The sequence below is a fragment of the Leuresthes tenuis genome, unplaced genomic scaffold (genome assembly GCF_036924035.1).
Source record: "Leuresthes tenuis unplaced genomic scaffold, fLeuTen1.0.hap1 SCAF_5, whole genome shotgun sequence".
Taxonomy (NCBI): domain Eukaryota; kingdom Metazoa; phylum Chordata; class Actinopteri; order Atheriniformes; family Atherinopsidae; genus Leuresthes; species Leuresthes tenuis.
In genome coordinates, this window is record NW_027325359.1 from 13,688,939 (window position 1) to 13,712,661 (window position 23,723).

A 23,723-nucleotide genomic window follows, 5' to 3' on the forward strand; every position below is an offset into this window, starting at 1 on the left:
GAAATAAATGGGTCACGGGTTGAGGGCAAATCAAAAAGGCATTGTGCATCATGATGCAGCTACTGTCAGGTGGACAGGGCGTCTATTTTAACGAGCCAATCGCACGATGCTTTGAATACACAGATCTTTCACTAATAACCATAAAGTGCCTTTCCTTTACCTGATCAACTGCTGAACTACTGTCCTGTCTGATTTCCTCTCACATTCAAGGTAAGTTTAACACAACAATCAACCTGATATTTTGCAGGAAAAAAAACAACAAAAAAAGTTAATCATACTTTTTAATGGACTTTGAATGGAAAGGTTCAACCTGACCTTGCAAGATTAAGAGATCAAAAAGAGCACCTTCTCTCCTACTGTGACAACAGCCCAGGCATTTATGTAGCAGCCTCTACAGTATTTGTGTGGGTCAAGTCAAGTCTGGCTTTAATTTAGTAATGAAGACTGCGTACATGTCTGCATGCCCCTGACACAGATATTGCACTGGAATTTATGTTTGGGAGACCCAGCCAAGTCGTTACTTTTGTCAAGGTCTTTATGCAACTTTCTGAACATGGCAGTCCAACTTTGACTTCCACGACACCTCAGGCGTCTTGATGATGTTTAGATCCTCTGAGGAAATGTAATCTGAAGATTATACTGCAAATCAAAGTATCGGTGACTGATGTGATACGGCAATGATGTTTTATATGTATAAAATGGTAACCTACAAGGGGTGGGGCTGTCAAATCTGCTGGTTTCCTGAAACCTCTGCTGCTTTGCTTGTTATCTTGTCTTTGCACTATGACAGGCAGGCTTAACACGAATTGGGTAAATATATCAGAAACACTGATGTTTTTATCTTATACCTTCACCTGCCTACTGTATAACAACATGATGAAATTAATTAGCAATGTGATGGAATAAAATACTACAAAAATCATGTCAGAAAGAGACAAATAAAAAGATATGATGACAGATATTGTGGCTATGTTCCTTAAGTCCAGTCCATTTTCCTTTTAACCTGAAACTTTATATGCAAACCTTTTTTTTTATTAGAAATTACACTCAGTCTTAAATGGTTTGGTGTTATTGCTCTCTTGGTTGCCAAACATTTGTACTTTCTCTGGCATCATCAAGGCCACCGTAGCTTTTGGCACAGAGAGAAGAATGACTGCAATGTCATCAAATATAGCTGAGCAACAGGCTCGTCGTCATCCCTTTTTTACAGCGGAACAAATATCCAGTCCCAGAGGAGAAGTGAAAGCCCCTTAGGACAATTATTAGCTGAAAGGAATTAGCTATCTGAATTCACCATTCATATTAGCTTACATGTTGTTGCACTGACACAAGTAGTAGCTGTTTTATAAATTAGCGTGCAGATTATTTTCTCAAGAAATAGATTAACTGTTTTGTCTAGAGGGAAGAAAAAAGTCATAAGTTGTCAGGTGTCACTTTCCAAAGGCCGTATGATATATTCAAATTGCTTGTCTTATTTAAACCCTCAATTCAAACCACAACATAAATAAACATTCAGCTCAAAATCAGATGTAGCAAAGAATTATCTCATAATATTGAAAAAAACTGGGGGGGGGGAATCAACAGGAAAAATTATGGAGATTTTTTCTTGAATAACAATTCACACTAATTAGAACTAGTGTATGTATGTCTGGTGCTTGAATAGAGTGTGAAATGGGAGTCAAACACACTTCTTTTTCTTCACCTAAGGTGCTTTAAGCTGCTGCCATGTCTGAGGGGTGAGTATTGACCTTCTCGAGTCACAATTCATCACACTACCTTTAATGAAAATCAAAATATGATGACAAAAAAGGGAGAAACCATCAAACCTAAAATAGACAGAAAATCTTATGTCACTTCAGCCCATTTGGTGGTTTCCCACTTTTTCATGCGTTCTCATATAGTAAAAAAAAAGTTTTGGGTTTCTTTTTTGCCCTTCTTTTCATGTTACATGACAATGAAGACCGGTGAGTGAGAATGTCTTCATTATTCAGTTGACTAAATATACAAATCGAATACATTTCATGTAACATCTAAACCTGATGCTAATTCTACCTTCCTTTAATCTATGAATGTGTTGTGTTCTTTGTCACAGAAAAAGTCAAAATATTCAGCTACACGCCGGCTGCTATTGAAAGTAGGTCTCGTAGACTAACTATCACGCTTTTGGTAAACCATGATATATACCAGGGGTTTATCAAGACTTACTGTATTTCAGTCCAAGCTGCTGAAGAAGGCAGCGTCTATGCTGGTGACTGAAGGCGAGGAGAAAAAACTTGAGAAAGAAAGAGCTGTGAATGAGTCCTTTCCTCCCCTGAAGATGTCAGGTCTGTCAGTCCAGGAGCTCCAGGTACTGCCGCAGCAAATAACGCCAATTCACCGATTAACACCATTTTGACTGCTTTCTGTTGTTCTTTTCAGGATCTTTGCAAAGAATTACACCGCAAGATCGACATTGTGGATGAGACACGTTATGATATGGAGATCAAAGTAGCCAAAAATGAGAGTGAGGTATAAAAAAAAACATGAATAAGGTCATATGTAAAGCTTACTGGTGTTGTTGTTGTGGCTGACATAGTTTAATCTCATGCAAGTTTTTTTTTTTTTGCACAGATCCAGACGCTGAAACTGAAGATCACTGAGCTGAAGGGTATAAAGAGGCCCAGCTTGAAGAGGGTGAAGAAAACAACAGATGACATGCTGTCATGCACCGACACTTCCAAACTCATGAAGGCTGATTTCAAAGCCAACCTGAAGACAGTGAAGAAAGATGAAGAAAAGGTAAGAGAGTCCAATCTGCAAGTTGGTTTAAAGTTTTCTGTGTACACACACGTGCATATACACACATATGTATGTTTTGTCTTTACAGAGGGAAGAAGTGACAGACTGGCGTAAGAATGTGGAGGCCATGTCTGGCATGGAGGGCAGGAAGAAGCTGTTTACTGCGGGACAATAAGAGGACGCTCATATTTAGCATGTTCGTTAGTAACACATCATCTCCATAAAGTTGACTTTAAGACTTCGATGCTCAAGCACAGTTTCTTTTTTCCCACCCTGTTCATCATCAGAACTGTTAACAGAAAAAAGGTTTACATTTCATGATGGAAAAAAATATATATGTTTTTGAAATTGTTTCATCCTGACTGAATGTACATTTTTTCATGTACAAAATACAAGCATATGGTACGACTGCAATAATACTGTTTTTGTTTTTTTTTTGCATAGTAACGTTGTGCTAAAGAAAAAACTTAATGGCTTTGTGATTTTTGAAGTGCAGTATTTGTATTACACAGACGATGGCGCTGTCTCTCTATCTGTGATACACATGATGCCGAATAAAGAATCATGACCACATACCTTATTTTTTTTCATTCGTTTCTTTTGTTTGCTTTTTAACAGATTGAATACCTAATCCTAACCTCATTCCAACAGCATTCACAATCCTGATGCGCCGGACAAAGCCGGCCATAATGACTCCTTGCTGAGCTCCTACTGTCTGCTACACTGCTGTAGTAAACCTGGCATCCGAGGGTAGAAGTGTAGCGATTTGCAATATACTGGCTGTCAGGACAGGAGATGCTATTTTAGCTGGCCACTCACAGAAGGCAAAAGGACCTATTAAATTTGAGACTTGACTTTTCTTCTTGTCATTTAAAGACAGAGACTGATCGCATCAGCTGTTTTTTTTTCTGCAGGGACAAAAAAGGTACGTCGATTAGTCTAAAGTGGCTAAATAATGGTTAATGGGCACTTTTCACCTGCTGCATTCATGCTAAATAATCCACTTAGAAGCAGGTGCGTCATCATATTATGATACATACAAGCTAATTTACTTTTTATAGAATGAGATATTTCAGAAAAGCCAGAGATCATTATGATACCACATAGTAATAGTATTAGTATGTAATGTAAAGATCCTTTCATCTATCCCTAAATCGACTAAAGTAATTCAGATAGTGACATTACTTTAGAAATTAAATATTTTCACTTAGTATAACAAAAGTTACTCTTCGTATTTTATATTTAGATAAATACTATGTGTCATGACGTGTTTACATAGTTTGTAAAACCAATTACTCTTGGATGTGATTCAGATGAGTGATTAAAAAAGGAATATCATTGCAACTATCTGCAGCTCTCCAGCATGCTGTGTTGCTAATTTAAAGGCTCAGTGATGGTATGTGGCCATTCCAAGGTCTGCATGACTTGAACTTGGCTGTGTCAACAAGAGGTGAACAGTGGAAGCAGCAGAGGAAAAAGACACTTGTTTGTGAAGCAGACAAGAAATCAGCTGAGAGTATTCAGAAAACCAAGGAAAATACTTGATTATGTATGCGCCACTGCTAATGTTGCTCCTGTTTCTAAAACCGCTTTTTCCTGACATCATAATAATGACAAATAATGCGATCATCTTACAGACAAAGACCAACCATGTCTGAAGCGTAAGTTACTAAATTTTTGTTTTCAAAATAATGCAAACCTATATTTCAATCTATAAAAAAATATATACGGCTGTTTTTCACTTATGTCAACACTAAATATTCTCTATTCCCTTTTCTACACCATTTCACCAACTGCAGACCGGTAAGTCTATATAATATGGAATTCACAGTTACTCTATAACATTGGTATTTTTGCCCTTCAACGTATTTCTTTGTCACCTGTTTATTTGTAGAAAAAGTCAAAGATATCTGCATCTCGCAGACTGGCTCTTAAGGTATCGTCTTCTTTGTCTTTCCCACAACTGATAATTCCCATTAAATCGTGAAGTGTGACACCAACCACAAGCCCAAGTGTTTTTCATTTTTCTTTCGTTATCCTAGACCAAACTGCTAAAAATGGCAACTGTGATGTTGGAGAAGGAGAAGGAGGAAAAGAGGTTGGAGAAAGAGACGACTCTGAAGGAGAGAGTTCCTCCACTTCAGCTTTCTGGTTTGTCTGTTCAGGACCTCCAGGTGTGTGCAGGTCACTGCATAAGATGCTCGTCATTTAAGTGACGTAGTTGAAATGTTCCACGTGAAAACATTCCTCTAATCTATATACAGCAGATGCTGTAGTTTGTGCTTTAGTGGATAAGCACAGCGCAGTTTAGATTTTTGATTTTCAAACTTTTTTTTGGAGCATCTTCAGCTTTAGAAACATTTATTTCAATAGACAGCAAGTATCCAGGGTTAATGGGTATAACAGGCCCAGTTCTGAAAGAAGTCTGAGGATTACAGGGTACTCGTCCTTTTGTTCCCCGTAGCAGTTACTTTTCTGTTTTTGTCTGCAGACTTTGTGCAAAGAACTTCACCAAAAGATAGATGTGGCAGATGAAGAACGCTACGACATTGAACTCAAGGTGGCCAAAAACAGCAAGGAGGTGAGCAGCCGTTCGGGTACTCGTGTGATTTGATTTCAATTTGGTCTTGCTGGTGTGTTTGTGTTTGTTTAGATTTTCTAATTGTTTCCTGCAGATTGAAAATCTGACTGCTAAAATCGTCGAGCTGAAGGGTAAGATGAAGCGACCCGCTCTGAAGAGGGTGAAGATCTCAGCTGATGCCATGCTGGGAGCTCTGCTGGGCGCTAAAGTTAAGGAGTCTGTGGACTTCAAGGCCAACCTCAAGACTGTGAAGAAAGAGGAGGAGAAGGTAACATGTCCCAGCTCTAGCAGCAGACTGATTTACTGTGGTTATACGATATGCACAAAACGCAATGTCATTCACGCAAATTATTTCCTTCCCACAAACAGAAAGAAGAAGTGACAGACTGGCGTAAGAACGTGGAGGCCATGTCTGGCATGGAGGGCAGGAAAAAGCTGTTTGACGCCAGCCAGTAGATTCATATTTCAGGACACTTTACGCACCACATGAGTAAAAGGTGGATGTCGCTGAACACAATCAGAAAGCACACTGTAGATATATCTTACGTGTCTGCAGACTTCATGCATTATGCACCCATATGCAGGTGCAAAGGAATAAAACGGTATGTTTTTTTTTTTGCACATTGATGAGTTGGATTGTGACATGGTTGTATGATATTGGCATTTGTAAAATGTTGCATTGTACCCAGTGTAAACTTTCACCACAGAAGGAAGAAAGCAAAATGTCCGTTTTTGATCTTGAGCACCACTTTAATAAAGTCTTTAGATCAAAACAGAAGGCCGATGCTGCGCCTCTCCTCTTTCATGTTTCCTTCAGGATCTGAGTTGCTCCTTGACAATAAGAGCACACAAACACGTAAAAAGCAAGGCTGAGAACAAAGTTGCTGAATGAATTTTTAACTAAAAGAAGCCACAAAATCCACATAAAGCTTAAACTGACTGAAGGAGACAAATTGTGTCAGATTTAATGCTGAAATAACAAAATTATGATCATCTTTAGTTTTGCAACAGCCGAAATGAGAAGAGCCGGAATAACTTTTCTAATATACCAAATTATACCAAAGTCTTAATGATAGAGAAAGCGTAATGCAGAGTCATCTGTGTCACTGTAAAGGCTCATCAGCTCTGATAAAATATACCTTCTAGGGTAATCTTGCCGTTTGCTTGATGATAAATGTCCAACAGACTTCTCCCTTTGTCATGGGTCGCCACAGCGAGTCGATCTCGCATCATCGATTTGGCACATGTTTTACGCCGGATGCCCTTCCTGACGCAACCCTTACCATTTATCACTAGAAATACACTGGCCTCAGTGGCTGGGCACTCACAAGTATTTGTCTGTCTATCAAGCACATAAAAAAATGAAATCAGTATATGTACGAGGTCAGGGAAATACAAATGAGGAAAGGATGTATTTAAAGTTAATTGCTTAATGGCTACAGCCTAAGGTTCCGCTTCACTACATGTGGGGAGCTTTACTTCCCACAAGGGAGGGTATAAGGTAAAGATTGTGTAGGTGGCTGAAAGTGGAGACCAGAAGACTGGATATCTCACAGTTTTGTTTTTTCTTTCCTTCAGAGTAAAACTAAGTCACTGTGGAACGGCTTTGAAGCAAACTCAAGTGTGTGCTTGGCTATTCTTGTTGAATCGTTCGCTGCCTACCTGTCCTTATGTGTCGGCGTGAGTTCCAGCCTTTTGTGTGAACGTTTGACCTGTTGCAACGCTGACGCATTGAACTCTGGCTGGCTCACTTTACAAACCACCGTGCCCCAATGCACACCTGTCCTTGTTCCTCTACTGGCCTAAATAAAACTTCACTAACCTTTGGCTTTTTTCTTACCTCAAAGCTGGCCCTTTAAAGCGTTATCAGGCTTCAATTGTCTGTCAACACACACTTACAGAGGACTGTGGTGCAAATATATGTGCTGCTAACAAAGGGTGTGTTCTGAATTTCATACTGCTTTTAGCTTTTCGGTTATAAAAAGAGTGAAATGTGAGCAAACGGATGATAACGATCATCATGATTCAGACTTATATTTGTGGCCACTTGAACATAAAATAAGGGAATGAGTACAAAACAAAACGAAAAACCTCGGTTTAAGTTAATGACACTCTCAGATGTCTGTAGGTGAGCATTTTTGAGATCATTCATCTTGCCCTTAGACTGTACTGTTTGTTCTATCCAAACTTTGACAGGGTGGCCGTGGTCAGAAGGAAATGCCTGACACTGACCTTGCATGAGTTCAGTCGCCTCTCTAAATGTGCACTGTCACTTCCACTAACAGGTGTTGCAGAAACCTCTTAAGATATCCAACTATCTCAACCCATAAATGAAATTTTATTGCCTCCTTTGCTGTTGGAATATTGTTGTGAAGCCACAGGCCGCAGTAAATGTCACGGTTGGTGGACAGACAGTGGCAGTAGAACAGGCACGGCTCTATTTTAGTGAGCCATTCCCATTTAGCAGAGACCCTATAAATTTGATTGATCTTTTTCCAGCATCTTTCAGAAAGTCGATGGTGGCTCCCACTCACACAGCTATCTTCACTCCTGTCTTGCGACCCTAGGAGCCGTTTGCTTTCAACTAGGTACAGACTTCTGATACTTATAAATGTTTGGTGGTGATTGCTGGAGTCTGTGAATGAGTGATGCAGCATGTTGAAATGTGTACTAACAGCTACTACTACCGTTTCTCCGTCAGATTAGTGTCTTGTCCTCGCATTGTTGTGTTGTTGAGAGACTGTTATTGTTTAACATTAACAACAAGTTGAGCATAGACATCTCACATGCCTGTGGATTATCTGGTCATTCACCTTTTTTGTCACCTATGCAGAAACTCTCATCAGTGGCTTTAAACGCTCTCAGAGACGTGTCGTACGACACAAACACAATCACTCTGACCAATTCCAAAGCTTCCAAAGATTTACTTAGTGCACGTTTGTGCTCTTTTGATTATTCTGCTTTTGTAAAATGCATTATTACGTTTTTTTTTTTCATTTAGTCGGATTCTACATTAATGAAAAGACAAGTCAAATCTATCTGTATGTTTCTCTTATCGCACGCAATGTTTGAAAAGTAATAATAAAAAAAAAAAAACTAACACAAACTACAAACATTCAACCTCTTGTACTCCATGCCTGCGCTAGTGGTATCTTTAGGGGAGTGACTAATAAATAGCTCAGTGTACCCAGCTTTAATGAGCCGGTGAATGTTTGGAGTGGGTAAAATACTTTGGTGAGAGGAGTGGCAGAGAGCATCAATCTTCAGCATACAGCTCAAGGGAACAGGTTTTAGTTGTGGTTTTTTTTGTTTTTTTTAAAGCTGCAGAGAAGTAAACCTCATCTGTGAATAAAAGACAATCATGGCTGACGCGTAAGTACTATCAAGTGTGGTTTACAGTTATCTGTTCATTAAATAAGTGGCGAATGATACCGTGAAAACCAAGTGTTAACGTTAATTTACAAAAATGTCTGTGTGTGTGTGTCTCCTTCGTTCTGATGCCCCAACAGAGCTGTAAGTATCTTCTGTGCTACATCTATCATTTTTACAGTTCGTTTGCCTGTTAAGGCTTTATTAAACCCAGAGTTGTGGTTGTGCTGTGCCATATGATGCGTTGTATTGTGATAAATATCAAATCTTTTTTCCTATGTGTGAATTTCAGAAAAAATGTAAGATTTCCTCGTCTCGAAAGCTGGGGCTGAAAGTAAGATTCTCATTCATTTCCAGAAATATTCATTGAGTTAATTTATGAGCCCATAACTTTATATACCTGTACAGTTTTGTAACTGAGGCAACAATGCCCTTTATTAGTGTACGGCATGAAGGGAAGTGTACAATATGTAACATGAGAGATGGGCACTATATGTGTTTGAACTGCATTATGCACTCAGTTTACCTCGTGGATATCTATAAATCTTTTTAAACAGCGTGTTACGTGCACGGTTAGATTTTTTCTTTTCCTTTTCCTTTTCTGCAACTGTTAACCTTTTCTCCCCTTAGATCAGACTGTTAGCAGTCGCTTCTCAAATGCTGCAGGAGGAAAATGAGCAGAAGATAAAGGAGAGAGAAAATTCACTGGCAGAAAGACTTCCTCCTCTAAATCTGTCTGTTCTGTCTTTGCAAGAGTTGCAGGTACTTGCATTAAACATCATTCTTCTCTGACTAATTACAAATGCCGTTATTTGCAGTACCCCCCCTCTTTACTTTTAACAGGACCTGTGCAAAGACTTGCACCACAAGATTGACGTTGTGGATGAAGAACGGTACGATATTGGCCTGAAAGTTACCAAAAACAACATGGAGGTGAGCTGCTCAGCAATAAAAAGCAAGAAAACGACTTATGTTGAAATGTCTTTAAAGTCACCTAATCCATGTCATCTAACATAAATAAGGTCACAACAAAGATAAAGAAGAGACGTGATTAAAACAAAATAATAATGATAAATACTGCCCCCAAGTGGCATTATGGTCTAACAACATATAACGTGTAAAGTTTCCTTTTTTTTTTCTTTAAACCTGCAATGACCATGTCTGGCCTCGTGGGGGCAGTATGATATAATAAATAAAAAAGTCCACTGTGAGCTCCAGCCGAGTTTTTGGTCTCACTGGAAATATCAATGATTCCTTGGAGGAAACAATCTGACTCTAAAGCTGCAATACGGTCAACTTCACGGACTTATTTCTAATTTTATTTCACTGAAGACATCTGTCTACACTTACCGAAAACAATGAGTCGAAATCCGTGAGAGCGTTAACCAAAACAGCAAGGTTGTGGTGTGGTAACCAAACAACGATCATAAAATTAGGATTCACAGCAGCATTCACTTTGCTAACACATATATCCATTTGAAATTTGATTGTAAAACATCAGTAATAGACGTTTTACAGATATACATTCTTACTTAGTTTCAGCACCATGTGATGAAACGAAGGCTCATTTCAAAACTCAACACAGTACATAATTGTGTATAACAGCATCACAAAAAAAAAACCTGGCACCAGACAACCAGATCTTCCGTGATCCAACATTCCACACATTATTCAACAGCCCCCAACCCGAGACACGACACCATGCTAAATAATGGAAAACTCATAACTGATACAGTCATACAATGACATACAAATTAGCAGACAGCGACATTTATATTCTCTTGCAGGGTTAGAGAATGATAAAGTGTATCGCCCCTGGCTTTAAATAAAAATCTGAATGCTGTGCAATAGAGCCTGACCAGCCAATACTGGAATTTTTGACAGGCTTTTTTTCCCATCTATTATTCAATGGCAGAAACAAAATTATATTTTTAATCGTAACTATAAGGGTACATGGGGATATTCGACTGGCTGACACCAGCCCTATAGAGCTGCTAAGAGGGAAGCACACCTTAAGCCACTATCTAAAACTAAATCTAACAGGAGAGACGAAAAAAACTAATTAAGAATAAATTCATGAAAAAGGCTGAACTGCAGGTCAGATTCTAAGCCTTTTCTACAGCCATATGTTAGATGATCTGAGCGAAAATAATCTGTTGAGCAAGAATGCAAGATCTGGACCATCAGCTAAGGTTTAACAGCAGTTTTTGTTTCCAGAGCCAATCTTTAACCAGCTATGCTATCCAATCTTTAACCAGTGCACATGATGACATTTTTTCAGACACCTTGGAGCTTCCCTCTACACTGTGTTCATGTTCAGAAAAACAGCAAACACAGTGACACGCCCCCACATATTAACCGTTTCCTGTCATCCCAGATTCAAAACATGAACCTGAAGATCACCGAGCTTCAGAGCAAGTACAAGAAGCCGCACCTCAAGAGAGTGAAGATCTCAGCTGAAGCCATGCTCAGCGTTCTGCTGGGCTCCAAACATAAGGAATCTATCGACTTCAAGGCCAACCTTAAGACAGTGAAGAAGGAGGAAGAGAAGGTAAACTTGGTGTTCTCCCACTTCTGGTTAAATCATCTGCTGTATTTAAGCCGTTTGTACATTACGTCTTATGTCTTTAACAGAAAGAGGAGGTTACCGACTGGCGTAAGAATGTGGAGGCCATGTCTGGCATGGAGGGCAGGAAGAAGCTGTTTGACGCCTCTGGCAACTAGAGGACTCGCCTCGAAATTTCTTAATTTCTTACGTACAATATACTGACTTGTTAACTGCAAGCAGGAAAAACAGTTTTAAAACCTCAGTACGTTTTTGTTTTTTTTCTTTTCTAAACTTATTTATAGACACAGAGAAAGGAGAACAAGATTGTAATTTCTATTTGGTATAAAACTATTCGCTGAGAGACGACTGACTTTAAGATGCGTTGGTGATCGTAAGTGTTTGCAGCAGTTCTCCCCAGCAGCCGAGAGGTGGCAGCGACACTTAAAACCATCGCAATGCGCTGGGAAATGTGTGGACTTTTGTTAAGAGCGAACACTGTGGAGAAAAATAGTTTTCCTCTGATGGATTAGCAACTGCTACAGTGTTATCTAGTGCGCAAACTGCCTTGTATTTGCTAGACATTGTAATTGTACAGCTCATTAAAGAGGTTTCCAAAAATGCAACAATACAATTGCTGTCTTTGATTTACATTTCTGTAGGAGTCTGGTTTACAGACATTCTGACATTGTTTTTCCTCAAACGTTTCAACTGAAAATCACTTTGGACTCTTTGTGAGAGCGGAATGAGAATTTAAAAAAAAAAAGAAATACACGATGAGGCATGGAAACTCTTCAGTTTTCAGAGTCTAAGCAAGAAGACGGGGACACTAACAAGAAAAGCATCACAAGAGGACAGTCGCAGTAAGAACTTTCACACCTCATACATGTGGGACATGGGAGACGCAAGAATGGTGAGGACAGAGGGTCTATTTTGGTGAGCCACTCACATGAGCGCTGGATTCTATATATCTACCCTCTTCCATCCCTTCTTGTGTCAGGAAAAAGACGCCTGTGAGTATTTGTCATCGACTCTAAAAAGGTAAGGAGCTCATTTTGAAAATCTAGAGCAAGGAGATGAGATAGACCAGAGTAAAGATTTGTATTACTGTAGTCTTACTACTTTACATTAAGCAGTCTCTTTAAAAACAAGGTTCAATTTCTCCTCTAAAACAACTTCAAAGGCTTTTTGACATTTGAGTGCTTCAGAAACATCTTTTTTTTTCCTAACAGAACATCTTCACATTTGAGTCAGAGAGGAGGCACTTTTTTTCCTTTTTCCACGCTTATGATGGGCTGTCTTCCTTTAATCTTGTGCGGATGTTTATGTTCAAGTCGTACCAAACATAGTGTATTTTATCTGTAGTTTTCACATCTTTGGTCCATTTTGAACACTTGTCAGATGGTTATAGTGGCTTTTTTCTAGGTTTCATTTCAGAGGAAATTTTCTTCTTGACCTTCAAACAATGTCATGTATTGTCTGTGCCCCCGGCTATGTTTGTAAAATGAGCTTTACGGTATATGAAGTTTATGAAGAAAATATGGGAGAATGAGCAGAAACTGCTCATTTCTTTTCTCACCATCTTTTTTACATTGATAGATTTAAAGAGGGAATAAAGAGAACTGCAACCATGTCTGAAGCGTAAGTACTCACCAGCTTTAACTCCCATTTATTCAGTATACAAAACACAGAAAGTGTAACAAATGTGTCTTTTTATGTCTTTTTGCATTATGGACAACCCCTTCAAACTGTATAGATCTTCGGTAAGTGAAGTTAGTTCCTAGTTAGAGAATTGAAATATATTTACTAAGTTTGTAATCCAAACTACTGAGTAACTTCATGACCCAAATAACAAAAGTCAGCTTGGTTTAATGCTATTTTGCGATTTAACTTATTGTGCTCACTCACTTTGCTGTGTTTCGACTACATTGACTTTATTGGTTGATTTGAAAATGACATAAAAGTCAAAAGAACCTCACTATCGCATGAAATTTGCTAAAAATATGCAAACTGTTTTCTTTCCCAGAAACCAAAGCCAAAAATCACGGCATCTCGCAGACTGTTTTTGAAGGTGACGCCTGTCTAAATAAATATAAATTACACTGCGCACCATATAATGTCTGCTTTACCGAGGTTTGTTTTTATGTTTCTTTTTTCCTTTTAGACCAGACTGCTAAAGAAGGCCATGACTATGCTGGAGAGTGACAAACAATTCAAAGCAGCAGAACGAGAGAGGATCCTTGCTGAGAGAGTGCCGAACCTCCAATTTTCGGGCCTGTCTATGCAGGAGCTACAGGTATACCTACATCGCTGAAGAAGAGTCCTCCATTAAAGGAGGTTTTGGGCTGTAGCTCTAAAGAAGGTTCACAAAACTGTCTGAACGCTATAAAAGGCTCGTTAGCCCCAAATTACCTACTTGCGGATTAAATTGGGTGAAGTGACACAATTAGTTGGGGTTTATTTTAAAGCCTCAGCAGCAGCTTGTCTGGCCAAGAAAAAATGTTTCTCACTAAGAATGACAAAACTGAATGTCAACAGTTTCAACAGGGATCATTGGTAAATACTCCCATCCAAAAGTATTTACAACTAAGTCGCCTAATCTGCAATCGTTGTGACTGTATTAAACAAATTACAGTTTTTAGGATATTTCAGAAATAGATCCCTACGTATACATCAAAAACAAATTCCATAAAACTGATATCTCAACAAGTCTGATGCTTAAAAGGTTTCTGTCCACAGAATCTGTGCAAAGAGCTTCACCAGAAAATTGACAAGGTCGACGAGGAGCGCTACGATTTTGCTGCTAAAGTGACAATAAATGACAGAGAGGTGAGCATCATTTGACAGCGATCGTTTAAGTTAACTCATCTTTTTTCCAAATTCATGAGAGACACACGCACCCAGCACCCACTGCAAAGTCGAGCTCTTGAGGTGACGTTGACGGCGGGTTTGCTTTCTGTTCTGGCAAAAAGATACAGGAATTGTCTCAAAAGATCTTTGAGCTGAAAGGCAAGATGAAGAGACCAAACCTGAGGAGGGTGAGGGTGTCTGCAGACGCCATGCTGGGAGCCCTGCTGGGTGCTAAGGTCAAAGAGTCTGTGGACTTCAAGGCCAACCTCAAGACTGTGAAGAAGGAGGAGGAGAAGGTAAGAGCAGAAGGTTTAGGCTTGCATATCGGGCTGCGTCGCTTAAGCCTTCATCACTTAGAAGTCACACATAAGTGTATAGAACAGCAATAATGCAGCAAATGAGAGACATTTCTCATTGGTTCATCTAAATTTATGCAAGTTTTGCCTAAAGTACCTAAAGTACTTGTGTTTGATCCCAATGAAATGACTGATTTCAAATACCATCACTCCACAGAAAGAAGAGGTGACTGACTGGCGTAAGAACGTAGACGCCATGTCTGGAATGGAGGGCAGAAAGAAGCTGTTTAATTCTGGGCAGTAGATTCGAAGGGAATATCTCTGAAGGCGTTTGCTGTTGTCAAACAGGTGGAAAAGGTTCATTATTTTCCCTTTAATTGTGTTCATTGTATGACGATGTGAGAAAAAAAAAAAATGAACCCCATCTTGAGTGCAAATCCTGGCAAAGTTCACCTTTGCGCAATCATGCACACATTGACTTAAATTTTCTATGAATACATATTGTTTTTTGCATAATTATGTTGTGAAAAAATATGTATTTAACATATCAGAGCACAGTTTTTAAGCATCCTATGTATGTGTGTGAATATATCACCTCTGTTTGTCTATTTAACTTAAGTAATGTTGCAATCCCGTTTGATGTCTATATTTGCATGAGACATAAATGTGTGACAACGAATCTTTAGTTGTTTCTCTCTGTATTTTGCCCATCTTGCCTCATGCTCGTGCTCATTTATTACACTAGATTGAACGAGAATGTGTACTCATTCCAGGGGCAGCTTAATATTTGGGGTTAACTGACCATGGAGTCATGTCAAGGTGCTTATACTTTGAATTGAATGTGATATCACACTTAGACGTTTTGAGCAAATCGCTGTTATGAGTTGTGCATCCAACAATAAAGTGTATACTGTTCGAAATGTTGTTGATTTCCTTACAGCATAAAGAACTTGCAATACTGGTGCGCATCAGAAATGTTTGCAATTCATTTCCCGTATCTCTTTGGTGCATTAGATCAAATATTCTCAATCCAATAACAGTATTGTTTTTTCCTCAATATCAGTATAAAAGAGTTTGATCTAAAGTATGTTAGAAATGTCAGGATTACAAATGCAAGCTAAAGTTTAGTGACAAGCTCATCAACTACTTGGGGTTATAAAGCGGTTCCTCACAAGCTTTTTCACATTACATTTTGAGGGCTCGGAGTTAACTTTGGGCAAAAGGTTATGGCTCATTTAGATCACAATGGAGTAAATGTAAACTGTGTGAAGTAGTGCGGATGTGAAATGATGCAGAACTTTAACATGCAGAGGACAGTCCTTGAAATTCATACACTAACATTTGAAACTTGGAAAACTTTTTTCAAGTAACTTTACTTAAAATAATACAAGATTTACAACATGTCTTGTTTTTAAGACATATTTTGTTCGTAAGAAACGCTCGGTCTGCTTCTTGTCACGTCTACAGATTTGCACCATTTCCCCCAAACACCTGCTTAGTTCAGACGGGTATGCACGCGTATATTAACTTAATCTTCCATTTGCGTGCTGACAATGTTCTCTAAAATTATATAAACCTCTTACAAACCCCATAAAACCTCTCTTACATGAGAATTACAAAGCCAGACTAGAGAATGCGGTTAGCCAACCGGCTGTATCTCACCAACACATCCACAGTAGGGACTTCTCCTCCCCACCCTTCCTCTTCCACGGTGAGCGTGCACTCTCTGCTCCTCCTAATATGGACATAACGTTCACCAAAGGTTACGCCCACATGTGATATCTTGCTTCCCTATTGGCCGACTGGTACGTCAATCACAAACGTTCAGGAACGTTGCTGTGGCCTGCGGAATACTGTCAACATTGACGAGTGCACCATCTACATTTAGCTCGGATTTAAAACCCACGCTGGGTAAGACGACATTTTTTCAATATCCTCTTCCTTTTGGGATGAGATTGTCAAATGCCTAAGATTCTGACTTCCCTACAATGGCCGAGCGGCTGTGATAACACGCAGTATTAACGTTCAGTTAGTGACTCCCATCCTTTCAGTTTAGCTAAAAGGCATCCAACAAATCTTTGCATATGGTGGTAAACTGTTGCTATATGTAGTTTTGTCTCGTGCTTATTGATTAGAGACTTGATGAGGGTAAGGTCTGTGGATGTAACCGCTTTCAGCCGGTGTTTTGAGACGGCCTCTAACCTTTAGTAGGTCCCTGCTTCCAGACTCAGACCACCCACTTGTGAATTCTGTTTAAACACCCATATTTTTTCCTCAACCCTGTAGTTTCTAATGTCATATAACCTCTTTGTTAATTTCTGTTTAATGTGTGCAGTTTTCTGCTGTTAGTGCTTCGAATGTCCAAGTACAAACTCTTTCTGCTGAGGCATGGAGAGGGGTCCTGGAACAAAGAGAACCGCTTCTGCAGCTGGGTTGACCAGAAGCTGAGTGACAACGGGGTGAAGGAGGCCCAGGACTGTGGCAAGCTCTTGAAGGAACAAGGCTACAAGTTTGATTTAGTGTTCACCTCCATCCTCAGCCGCTCCATCCAGACAGCATGGCTGGTGATGGAGGCTATGGGCCAGGAGTGGGTCCCCGTTGTCAAGTCTTGGAGGCTAAATGAACGCCACTATGGAGCCCTCATTGGACTCAACCGGGCGGAGATGGCTCAAGAGCATGGAGAGGAAAAGGTGAAGTCGTGGAGACGGAGCTATGATATCACTCCACCTCCCATTGATGAATCTCACCCTTACTTCCTGGAAATCTACAATGACCGCAGATACACCACTTGCGACGTTTCGAAAGAGAACCTTCCCCGATCTGAGAGCCTGAAAGAGGTGTTGGACAGGCTGCTGCCATACTGGAACAGCACTGTGGTCCCAGAGATGCAGAAAGGCAAGACCGTGCTCATTTCTGCTCATGGAAACAGCTGCAGGGCACTGCTGAAACACCTGGAAGGTATGCTACTGAACTGAGGCCAGCTGATACAAACACAAGCTTTTGTTTGGGCTGGGTGAATGCTTTCAGTTTAAATCAGCAGCTGCTCCTGCACTATTCAGGCTGCTGCTTTAAGTCATCGGTCATTGAATGCAGAAGGACATATTTTGAGTTCCAGAAATGGAAGGTTGAACTTGTGTAAAAAGGCCAGTGAGTTTAGGTTACATTTGGCCCTGGCAATGAAATCTATGCTGACCTTTTATCTCACTTGTAAGCCTTGGGGACTGTGAGTGCCACTGCCCATTCAGCAACTTAACGGTTACTGTAGACTTATGTAGCACTGGATACAGGCTACTATCACAGATTATATTGGATAATCAATGCAAAATGAGTCTGCGAGCTGCCATTAAGCGTTAAGATTTTTTTATAAAGTGCATCTTCAGTATTTTAAGAGTACGTCACAGTATTATGGATTGCAGTATATGACAGCAGTGTGCGTGTAGAATTTGCTTAATTTTCTAGTATCTGTCAGCATGTTGCAGTTTATTCACAAAGGAGGATAACATTAACCTCCTTTGCACCATTATTGTTTTCAGTCCAGCAACCGACTGCACTCATGCTCTCAGTAACAGGGCGAATCTATTGGGCTGTTTGTCAGAAAAACTGCTCTAACTGGCAACTTACCAGAAAGTCATATAAACCTAACTGTCACCTACAGTTATGACGAAAGACTGTAAGATACTGTTTAACATTCACCAGCAGTTTATATCCGTATTGACTTTAATCGCACAATTTCTTTCAACAGGTGTATCAGATGAGGATATAGCCAACGTGACTTTACCTACAGGGATCCCTGTGCTGCTCGAAATGGATGAAAACCTCAGGCCTGTGAAACCACGGCAGCTGTTGGGAGACCAGGCAAAGATTCAGGCGGCCATTAAAAAGGTTGAAGATCAGGGAAAAGCCAAACCATCAACTTGAATACAAGAGAACGATTGTAAAATCTAACACAGCACTGCTGCCGTTACCATGGCGCTCTTTTATTAGGTATGTTGACAGCCAAACTCCTAAACAGACTTGAATAACTGATTACATGATGGTAGGCAATAACAAAAGGAAGGCTGTGGTTTATTAGACTTAACAGATCAGTCCAACTCTTACAGTCGAGTTACTGATCAGGATACAGTTTGAGTGTTGCAGATCAGACTGAGTGTGCTCGGCCAGGAAAAAGTTGTACTAAAAATGTTTCAGCGTGGTGCTGAATTGTTTTGTGTGTAAGCACTGAAGAAGCCTTTGGTCTTTGTCTTGTTTGTAAGTGAATTACTCCTACTTCTCCCTCTATGTTGACTAAAGCGATTACTTATTTATTTAGCCTACTTTACTCATTTGCTGTAAAGTATTTAAGCTAAGAAAGAAAAAAAATCATAATTTTCCATAGCCCTGTTATGTGAAGTATATTTTGCCTGTTACATTGGTCAGCTTTAGGACTATTCCCTTGCATTACAAAATATGTGCCTTCAGTATTATTCAGCTGCTTATTACAGAGCTTCTTGTTTAGTTTCAAATAGGCCTTCTATTTAAGACTAAATGCACTCTGTTTACAGTTCTTACCTCATAAAAAAAAAAATGAAAACCAGGCCGTTCATTCCAAGATTTGAGTCACTGTAAGCCGCAGAAATGCTGTAAATAAGCAAAGCCAGTCATATCCCTCGTATTCATGAATCACTCCTACTTTTAAATGGTCCACCCAGTGAGGCAATTGAAAGTGTTGTTCAGTGTGGTTTACACAATGCATCAGCTCTGACACAGAATACATTGAGTTTAAAACAATGTGGCTGACAATGTATTGGTATGATAACTGGTTTATGCTTTGCACTTTTGGTGTGATTTCAGCGGGTTTTAAGTTTAAAAAAAAAAAGAAAAGAAAAGAAAAAGGATCCCCTTGTTAATACGTGTGAATGGTAACTATAATTTTACAGAAATATAAAATAATTTCACGCAGTCACAATTTATTATTATTTTTTTATCTTCTAACTTATTATCATGTAGGGGTTATGTGATGTTTCTTATGTTAAGTGAAAATGTTTCAAGGTGTCAACACATTATGTCTAGTAGCCGTGTTGCGAAGGTGTTAAACGGGCATCATTTGTGTCTCCTGTTTTCTGTTTTTATGTTGTGCTTCCACATCTCTTATTGTTACACTGCTTTATTAGGTCATCAGAGAAAAGTGACAAATGAAGAGCATGCTTTTGCTGTCATTTTAGGGTAGAGAACACTGGGTTTTTGTTTTTTTTTTGTAATTTAATGGAATATCTGCTCTGTGGTTAGAGGCTTTGCTTGACAAAATAAAATTTAAATTTTCCTTAATGGTTGATAATTGCTTCCGTCTTTTGGTTCACTTGAAGCTTCACTTTATCAGGCTGTTAATTATTGTTACGACAGGGAGGCATCTCGGACGTCACAGTGATACGATCGGCTATAAATTTTGTGATTGAGTAATGGGAGCAAGTGAGACAACAAACAACATTATTGCTTGGGAAGAACATGCATTCCCGCAGCTTGGAGCCTGGTCGTCCGGAGAGCACTGGAAACAATAAACCACTCGGATACCACAGATGGAACCAGAGGAGTGGCTCTTTGTGTCTCAATCATTTCTGTGACTTAGCCAAACCAGAGGGGAGTTGAGCCCTGACATGGACTGGCATGGACTCGGTAAACTATATATGATTCTCACTTCTATCTGTGTGGCGGCAGAGATTCAAGCATCTTGTTTGATATAGTACACAACCTTCACATGTAGACTTTGACAATGAATTCTTGCATCTGAAGAACATCTTTAATCTTTCAATTAATAACAAGGAAAAGCAACAGAACGCGTGTGACAGCAGTCTTATCAGAAAACTCCCTATGCATCAATTAAGGAGTGCACAAATCATGATGAAATACTGCCAACCCTGACATAAAAAAGACTTACACCTATGTTTTTAGGGAAGGGAAAATAAAAATGAGCCAACATCAGACTGATGAGACCAAGAGCTAATTTCCAAATGTGTATAAACAGGAGGATTCAGTAGTATTGCAATATCAACACATCTCTAAAGTAAGTGAATCCATGTCCACATGCGTCATCCTTTTTTGAGAATCACTGAGTTGCAGCTTGAGCAGGCGGAGCTGGCACTGCATGCAGTGCTTATAAACCTCTGGTTGCTCCTCATCTGCTGAATTCCAGCAGGAACTCTGTCTGCAGACCTGGTAAGTTTGTTTATCATAATGTGCGATGAAATTTTACAACATAGTTAATACAGATGTTAAGTGATGCTGGGTTTAACTTTGGAGTGACTTATTTGGGAAAGACAGATTTGAAAATAGGCTTGAGCAGGTACTTTGATTTGAGTTGGTTTACATGTCCCTCACCGTCGAATGTGATGACAAGGCAGGTATAAAGGGCATTAAATGGAGCAGGTTAATTAATTTGTGAAAGATCATGAGGAACAATTGGTCTAAAGGATGCTAAATGCTAAGAAAAATACTTACCTATTAGCAGAGAGCAGCTTATGAAGATAATTCACTGCTTTTGCCTACCTCTGTATGAATATACCTTTAAAAATGTGCAAGTGAATCTCCCATAAATATAACTCGAATACAATGACGCGACATTCATGGTGTAAGAAAACAAAAGAACCAACAAAGCTGTGCAAAGTCTCCATTGAGATGTTAAGAGGACTGGAGGAGATGTTAAAATGTTTCCCTGGTATACAAAGTAAAGGCATAGAACGAAATGTGACTGTGATGATGTGAAAAATGTATTTTGTTTTTTTTCAAATGTAAAACAGCTAAACAACCTTTAACCCCTTTTCTGTTTTTAATCTTATGAAGGAAATTTGATTGCACTTATGACGTGATTTTTTTACACAAAAATAAACATTAAAATAAGCATTAAAAGCATAAAAAATATCCCAAGACAAATAGTTTATTTCCTTAAGCAGAGATTGAAAACATAAAATAATCACAGATCTAGCATAAAGGTTCTGAAGGGGGGGGGGGGGTCTAAGCTGATAAAATGGCATCAAGAAGATGGGATATGGACAATTCTTAACAGGGATCAACCATTTAACAAAGTGTTGTTGGTATAAGCTTCCACAAAATAAGTTGTTATTTTTTCCTGTTTGGGAGCATTAGCACTTGCTCTGTGAAATCCAGTAGTCACAGCCATAATTCATCTCAGTTTCTTCTACTCATACGCTGAGCAGACGTCTGGCTGTGCACACACTTTGTTGGTTGACATGCCAAGTCTGGCTCCTATTCCTTAGATGGTATTGAAGATAAAGGCTGCGACAACATGGGGCTGCATTGTGTGAGGCCACAAGCTAATCTCGAAGGGAACTAGAAGTGTGTTTAGTTGTCCAGAGCATCCTCTCTCCACTCCCTTTTCTTGTTTATTGAAATCAGATTGTGTGAAAGTGAAAACAGGTGGTTTTTGCACAAAGTGTAAAAACGATCTGTAACCCATTTGAATTCGAGCCCTGTGTATAATCAACATGTAGAAATCTGCAACATGCATCGACAGATTGAAGACAGTCTCAGAAGAACAAGACAATAAAGACCAGTTTACAGATTTGCATTTTATGACATGTTTGGCTGTGGATCGCTTGTGTTCCATGAGAAAAAAAAAAAGCTGCTTTGAATCAGCACAACCTAAATGCTGACGCCTGCACGGAGGCTGGCTATGACAAACAATAGCGGGATGTGCGCTGTGTGTCGACACGCACACAGATCACTCTTTAAACAATTTGGAGTTTGAAAGTGGTCATTAAAAAGGAGTTGGGAATCAGGTCTGCCAAATGAGAAACTGATGCAAGGATAATTCTGCTGCTGGTGTTTTTGTCTGAGCACAGATGGGTCTTTGTGCTTAGGAAGTGGTGTGATTTGACAGAGAGGAGGGCTGTCTGCTCTCTGGTTGTACTGGTGGAACACTGTGAATGGGAGAGGAAATGGTTTTCCACATGAACAAATTACAGAAGGGATAGAGGTGAGTGTTAGTGGCTGTGACGTTAATGGAGTCATTCATCAGCAATCAGTGTGCCACACAAGACTAAATGAAAATTAAGTAACCCAAAATCCATCCTTTCCTATTCCACTGTTTGGAACCACTGATACTGAATCAGCCAACACATCTCCCCACCCCCCCTTTGATATTAACAATGAGCCTCCCAACAGCACTACAGAAAGCTGATTCATGGTGATCACAATGGAAAGAAGTTATTCTTGGAGAACCAGCTTGCATTGCAGCAGATATTTCCTAAAGTAAACCTTGCTCTCTTTCTGTGGCTTTGCACTTCACCAAGCTGGGACGCTACAACCGAAGTGTCCGTGTACTTCCTTAAAAGGAGGCGGAGTACACCATTTGAGCTGATGGGATGCGGAAAAGGGAATGCACACAGTCGCATCTATTTCCATTCAGGTCCCAGTTGAGAGGGAAACTGCAGTTCACCTTAAATTTTGGATTCAATTTTTCACCAGGCATATTCTAGTCCTGTCATTAGAAAGCAAACAACTGATCTCAGGCTGTTTTCTTGTTCTGGACTTTTGTCTTTTTGTTTATTAAGACAAAACTGGACTGACAAACACAAAGTGGACACCCGCAGAGCCCGAGTGTCCCTTCAGACTCATTACACTGTAAAAAAAAAAAAAAAAAGACAACACACGTACAAAACGGCGCACGTTTCTTTTTAACCAAACTGTACACAAACACTTTTTTAATGAGCAGCAGAAAAGGTCACTACAGCATTTTGCAGCTTGTAAACTGAGTGGAATTTGTGTCCTGGTCATGGAATTTTTCATATGTGACCATGTTTGGTCATGTGGAGTAAGCCGCAGCAGCTTCTTGATTGATTGCAAACGCCTCTCTGGCAAATGTTTATAAGTGTGTTGTAGCACTTTCTCTGTCCTTTAACCAGAACCTTGTCTGAGTGTTGGAATATGGAGAATATGATTAACTGCATAATCCAAAACATAATCCAAACTGTCGATGGTGTATTTAAGTCATCAATAAATGACAAGTAAGCCTACAAATCAGGGGGTTTCCAGCATTAGATTAAATAACTACTCCCACACTCCCTAACTAACTTTTCACTTGCCATGGCCTCTTACGGTAACCTCCTTTCAGAGGTCATGATTAACTGAAGATGGCAGCGTCTCTTTGCAAACATAAAAAGGATTTGTTTGACAGCATTCACTGGACTGACCAACACATGGCAACGTGAAAGTCTAGAAGATCAGTCCTTCCATTACCTGGATTCTGCAAATAAAAAACGTTCTTGAGAAATCTTAATGAGCGAATGAGAAAAAGATTAAAGTAATTCCGTCT

The 23,723-nt window shown here is 39.5% G+C and overlaps 5 protein-coding genes across 6 annotated transcripts; all 5 read left to right on the plus strand.

The window, feature by feature from the left end:
• The first annotated feature begins 91 nt into the window (after positions 1-91).
• Positions 92-3,036, plus strand: LOC140307341 (troponin I, slow skeletal muscle-like). Its single transcript, XM_072386169.1, has 7 exons — positions 92-210; positions 1,708-1,740; positions 2,093-2,134; positions 2,216-2,347; positions 2,419-2,508; positions 2,611-2,778; positions 2,867-3,036. The coding sequence occupies exons 4-7, from the start codon at positions 2,243-2,245 to the stop codon at positions 2,951-2,953; spliced, it is 450 nt and encodes a 149-aa protein (XP_072242270.1). The 5' UTR covers positions 92-210; positions 1,708-1,740; positions 2,093-2,134; positions 2,216-2,242; the 3' UTR covers positions 2,954-3,036.
• Positions 3,037-4,428: 1,392 nt separating this feature from the next.
• LOC140307340 (troponin I, slow skeletal muscle-like) lies at positions 4,429-5,815 on the plus strand. The gene is given in 6 exon segments (XM_072386168.1): positions 4,429-4,443; positions 4,673-4,714; positions 4,821-4,952; positions 5,270-5,359; positions 5,454-5,627; positions 5,729-5,815. Coding segments are annotated over 6 exon segments (540 nt in total).
• A 3,190-nt stretch (positions 5,816-9,005) lies between these two features.
• LOC140307338 (troponin I, slow skeletal muscle-like) lies at positions 9,006-11,533 on the plus strand. The gene is made up of 5 exons (XM_072386166.1): positions 9,006-9,062; positions 9,359-9,490; positions 9,572-9,661; positions 11,106-11,279; positions 11,363-11,533. The coding sequence occupies exons 1-5, from the start codon at positions 9,006-9,008 to the stop codon at positions 11,450-11,452; spliced, it is 543 nt and encodes a 180-aa protein (XP_072242267.1). The 3' UTR covers positions 11,453-11,533.
• Positions 11,534-13,276: 1,743 nt separating this feature from the next.
• On the plus strand, positions 13,277-14,969 carry LOC140307339 (troponin I, slow skeletal muscle-like). The gene is made up of 5 exons (XM_072386167.1): positions 13,277-13,344; positions 13,438-13,569; positions 14,013-14,102; positions 14,246-14,419; positions 14,637-14,969. The coding sequence occupies exons 2-5, from the start codon at positions 13,459-13,461 to the stop codon at positions 14,721-14,723; spliced, it is 462 nt and encodes a 153-aa protein (XP_072242268.1). The 5' UTR covers positions 13,277-13,344; positions 13,438-13,458; the 3' UTR covers positions 14,724-14,969.
• A 1,272-nt stretch (positions 14,970-16,241) lies between these two features.
• bpgm (2,3-bisphosphoglycerate mutase) lies at positions 16,242-19,701 on the plus strand. 2 transcript variants are annotated; one of them, XM_072385242.1, is made up of 3 exons: positions 16,242-16,330; positions 16,755-17,377; positions 18,162-19,701. In XM_072385242.1, exons 2-3 carry the CDS (start codon positions 16,777-16,779, stop codon positions 18,335-18,337), a joined length of 777 nt encoding a protein of 258 aa, XP_072241343.1. In that variant the 5' UTR covers positions 16,242-16,330; positions 16,755-16,776; the 3' UTR covers positions 18,338-19,701. The 2 variants fall into 2 exon arrangements, with proteins under 2 accessions (XP_072241343.1, XP_072241344.1); XM_072385243.1 differs by having other exon boundaries at positions 16,253-16,330; positions 16,769-17,377.
• The last annotated feature ends 4,022 nt before the right edge of the window (positions 19,702-23,723 follow it).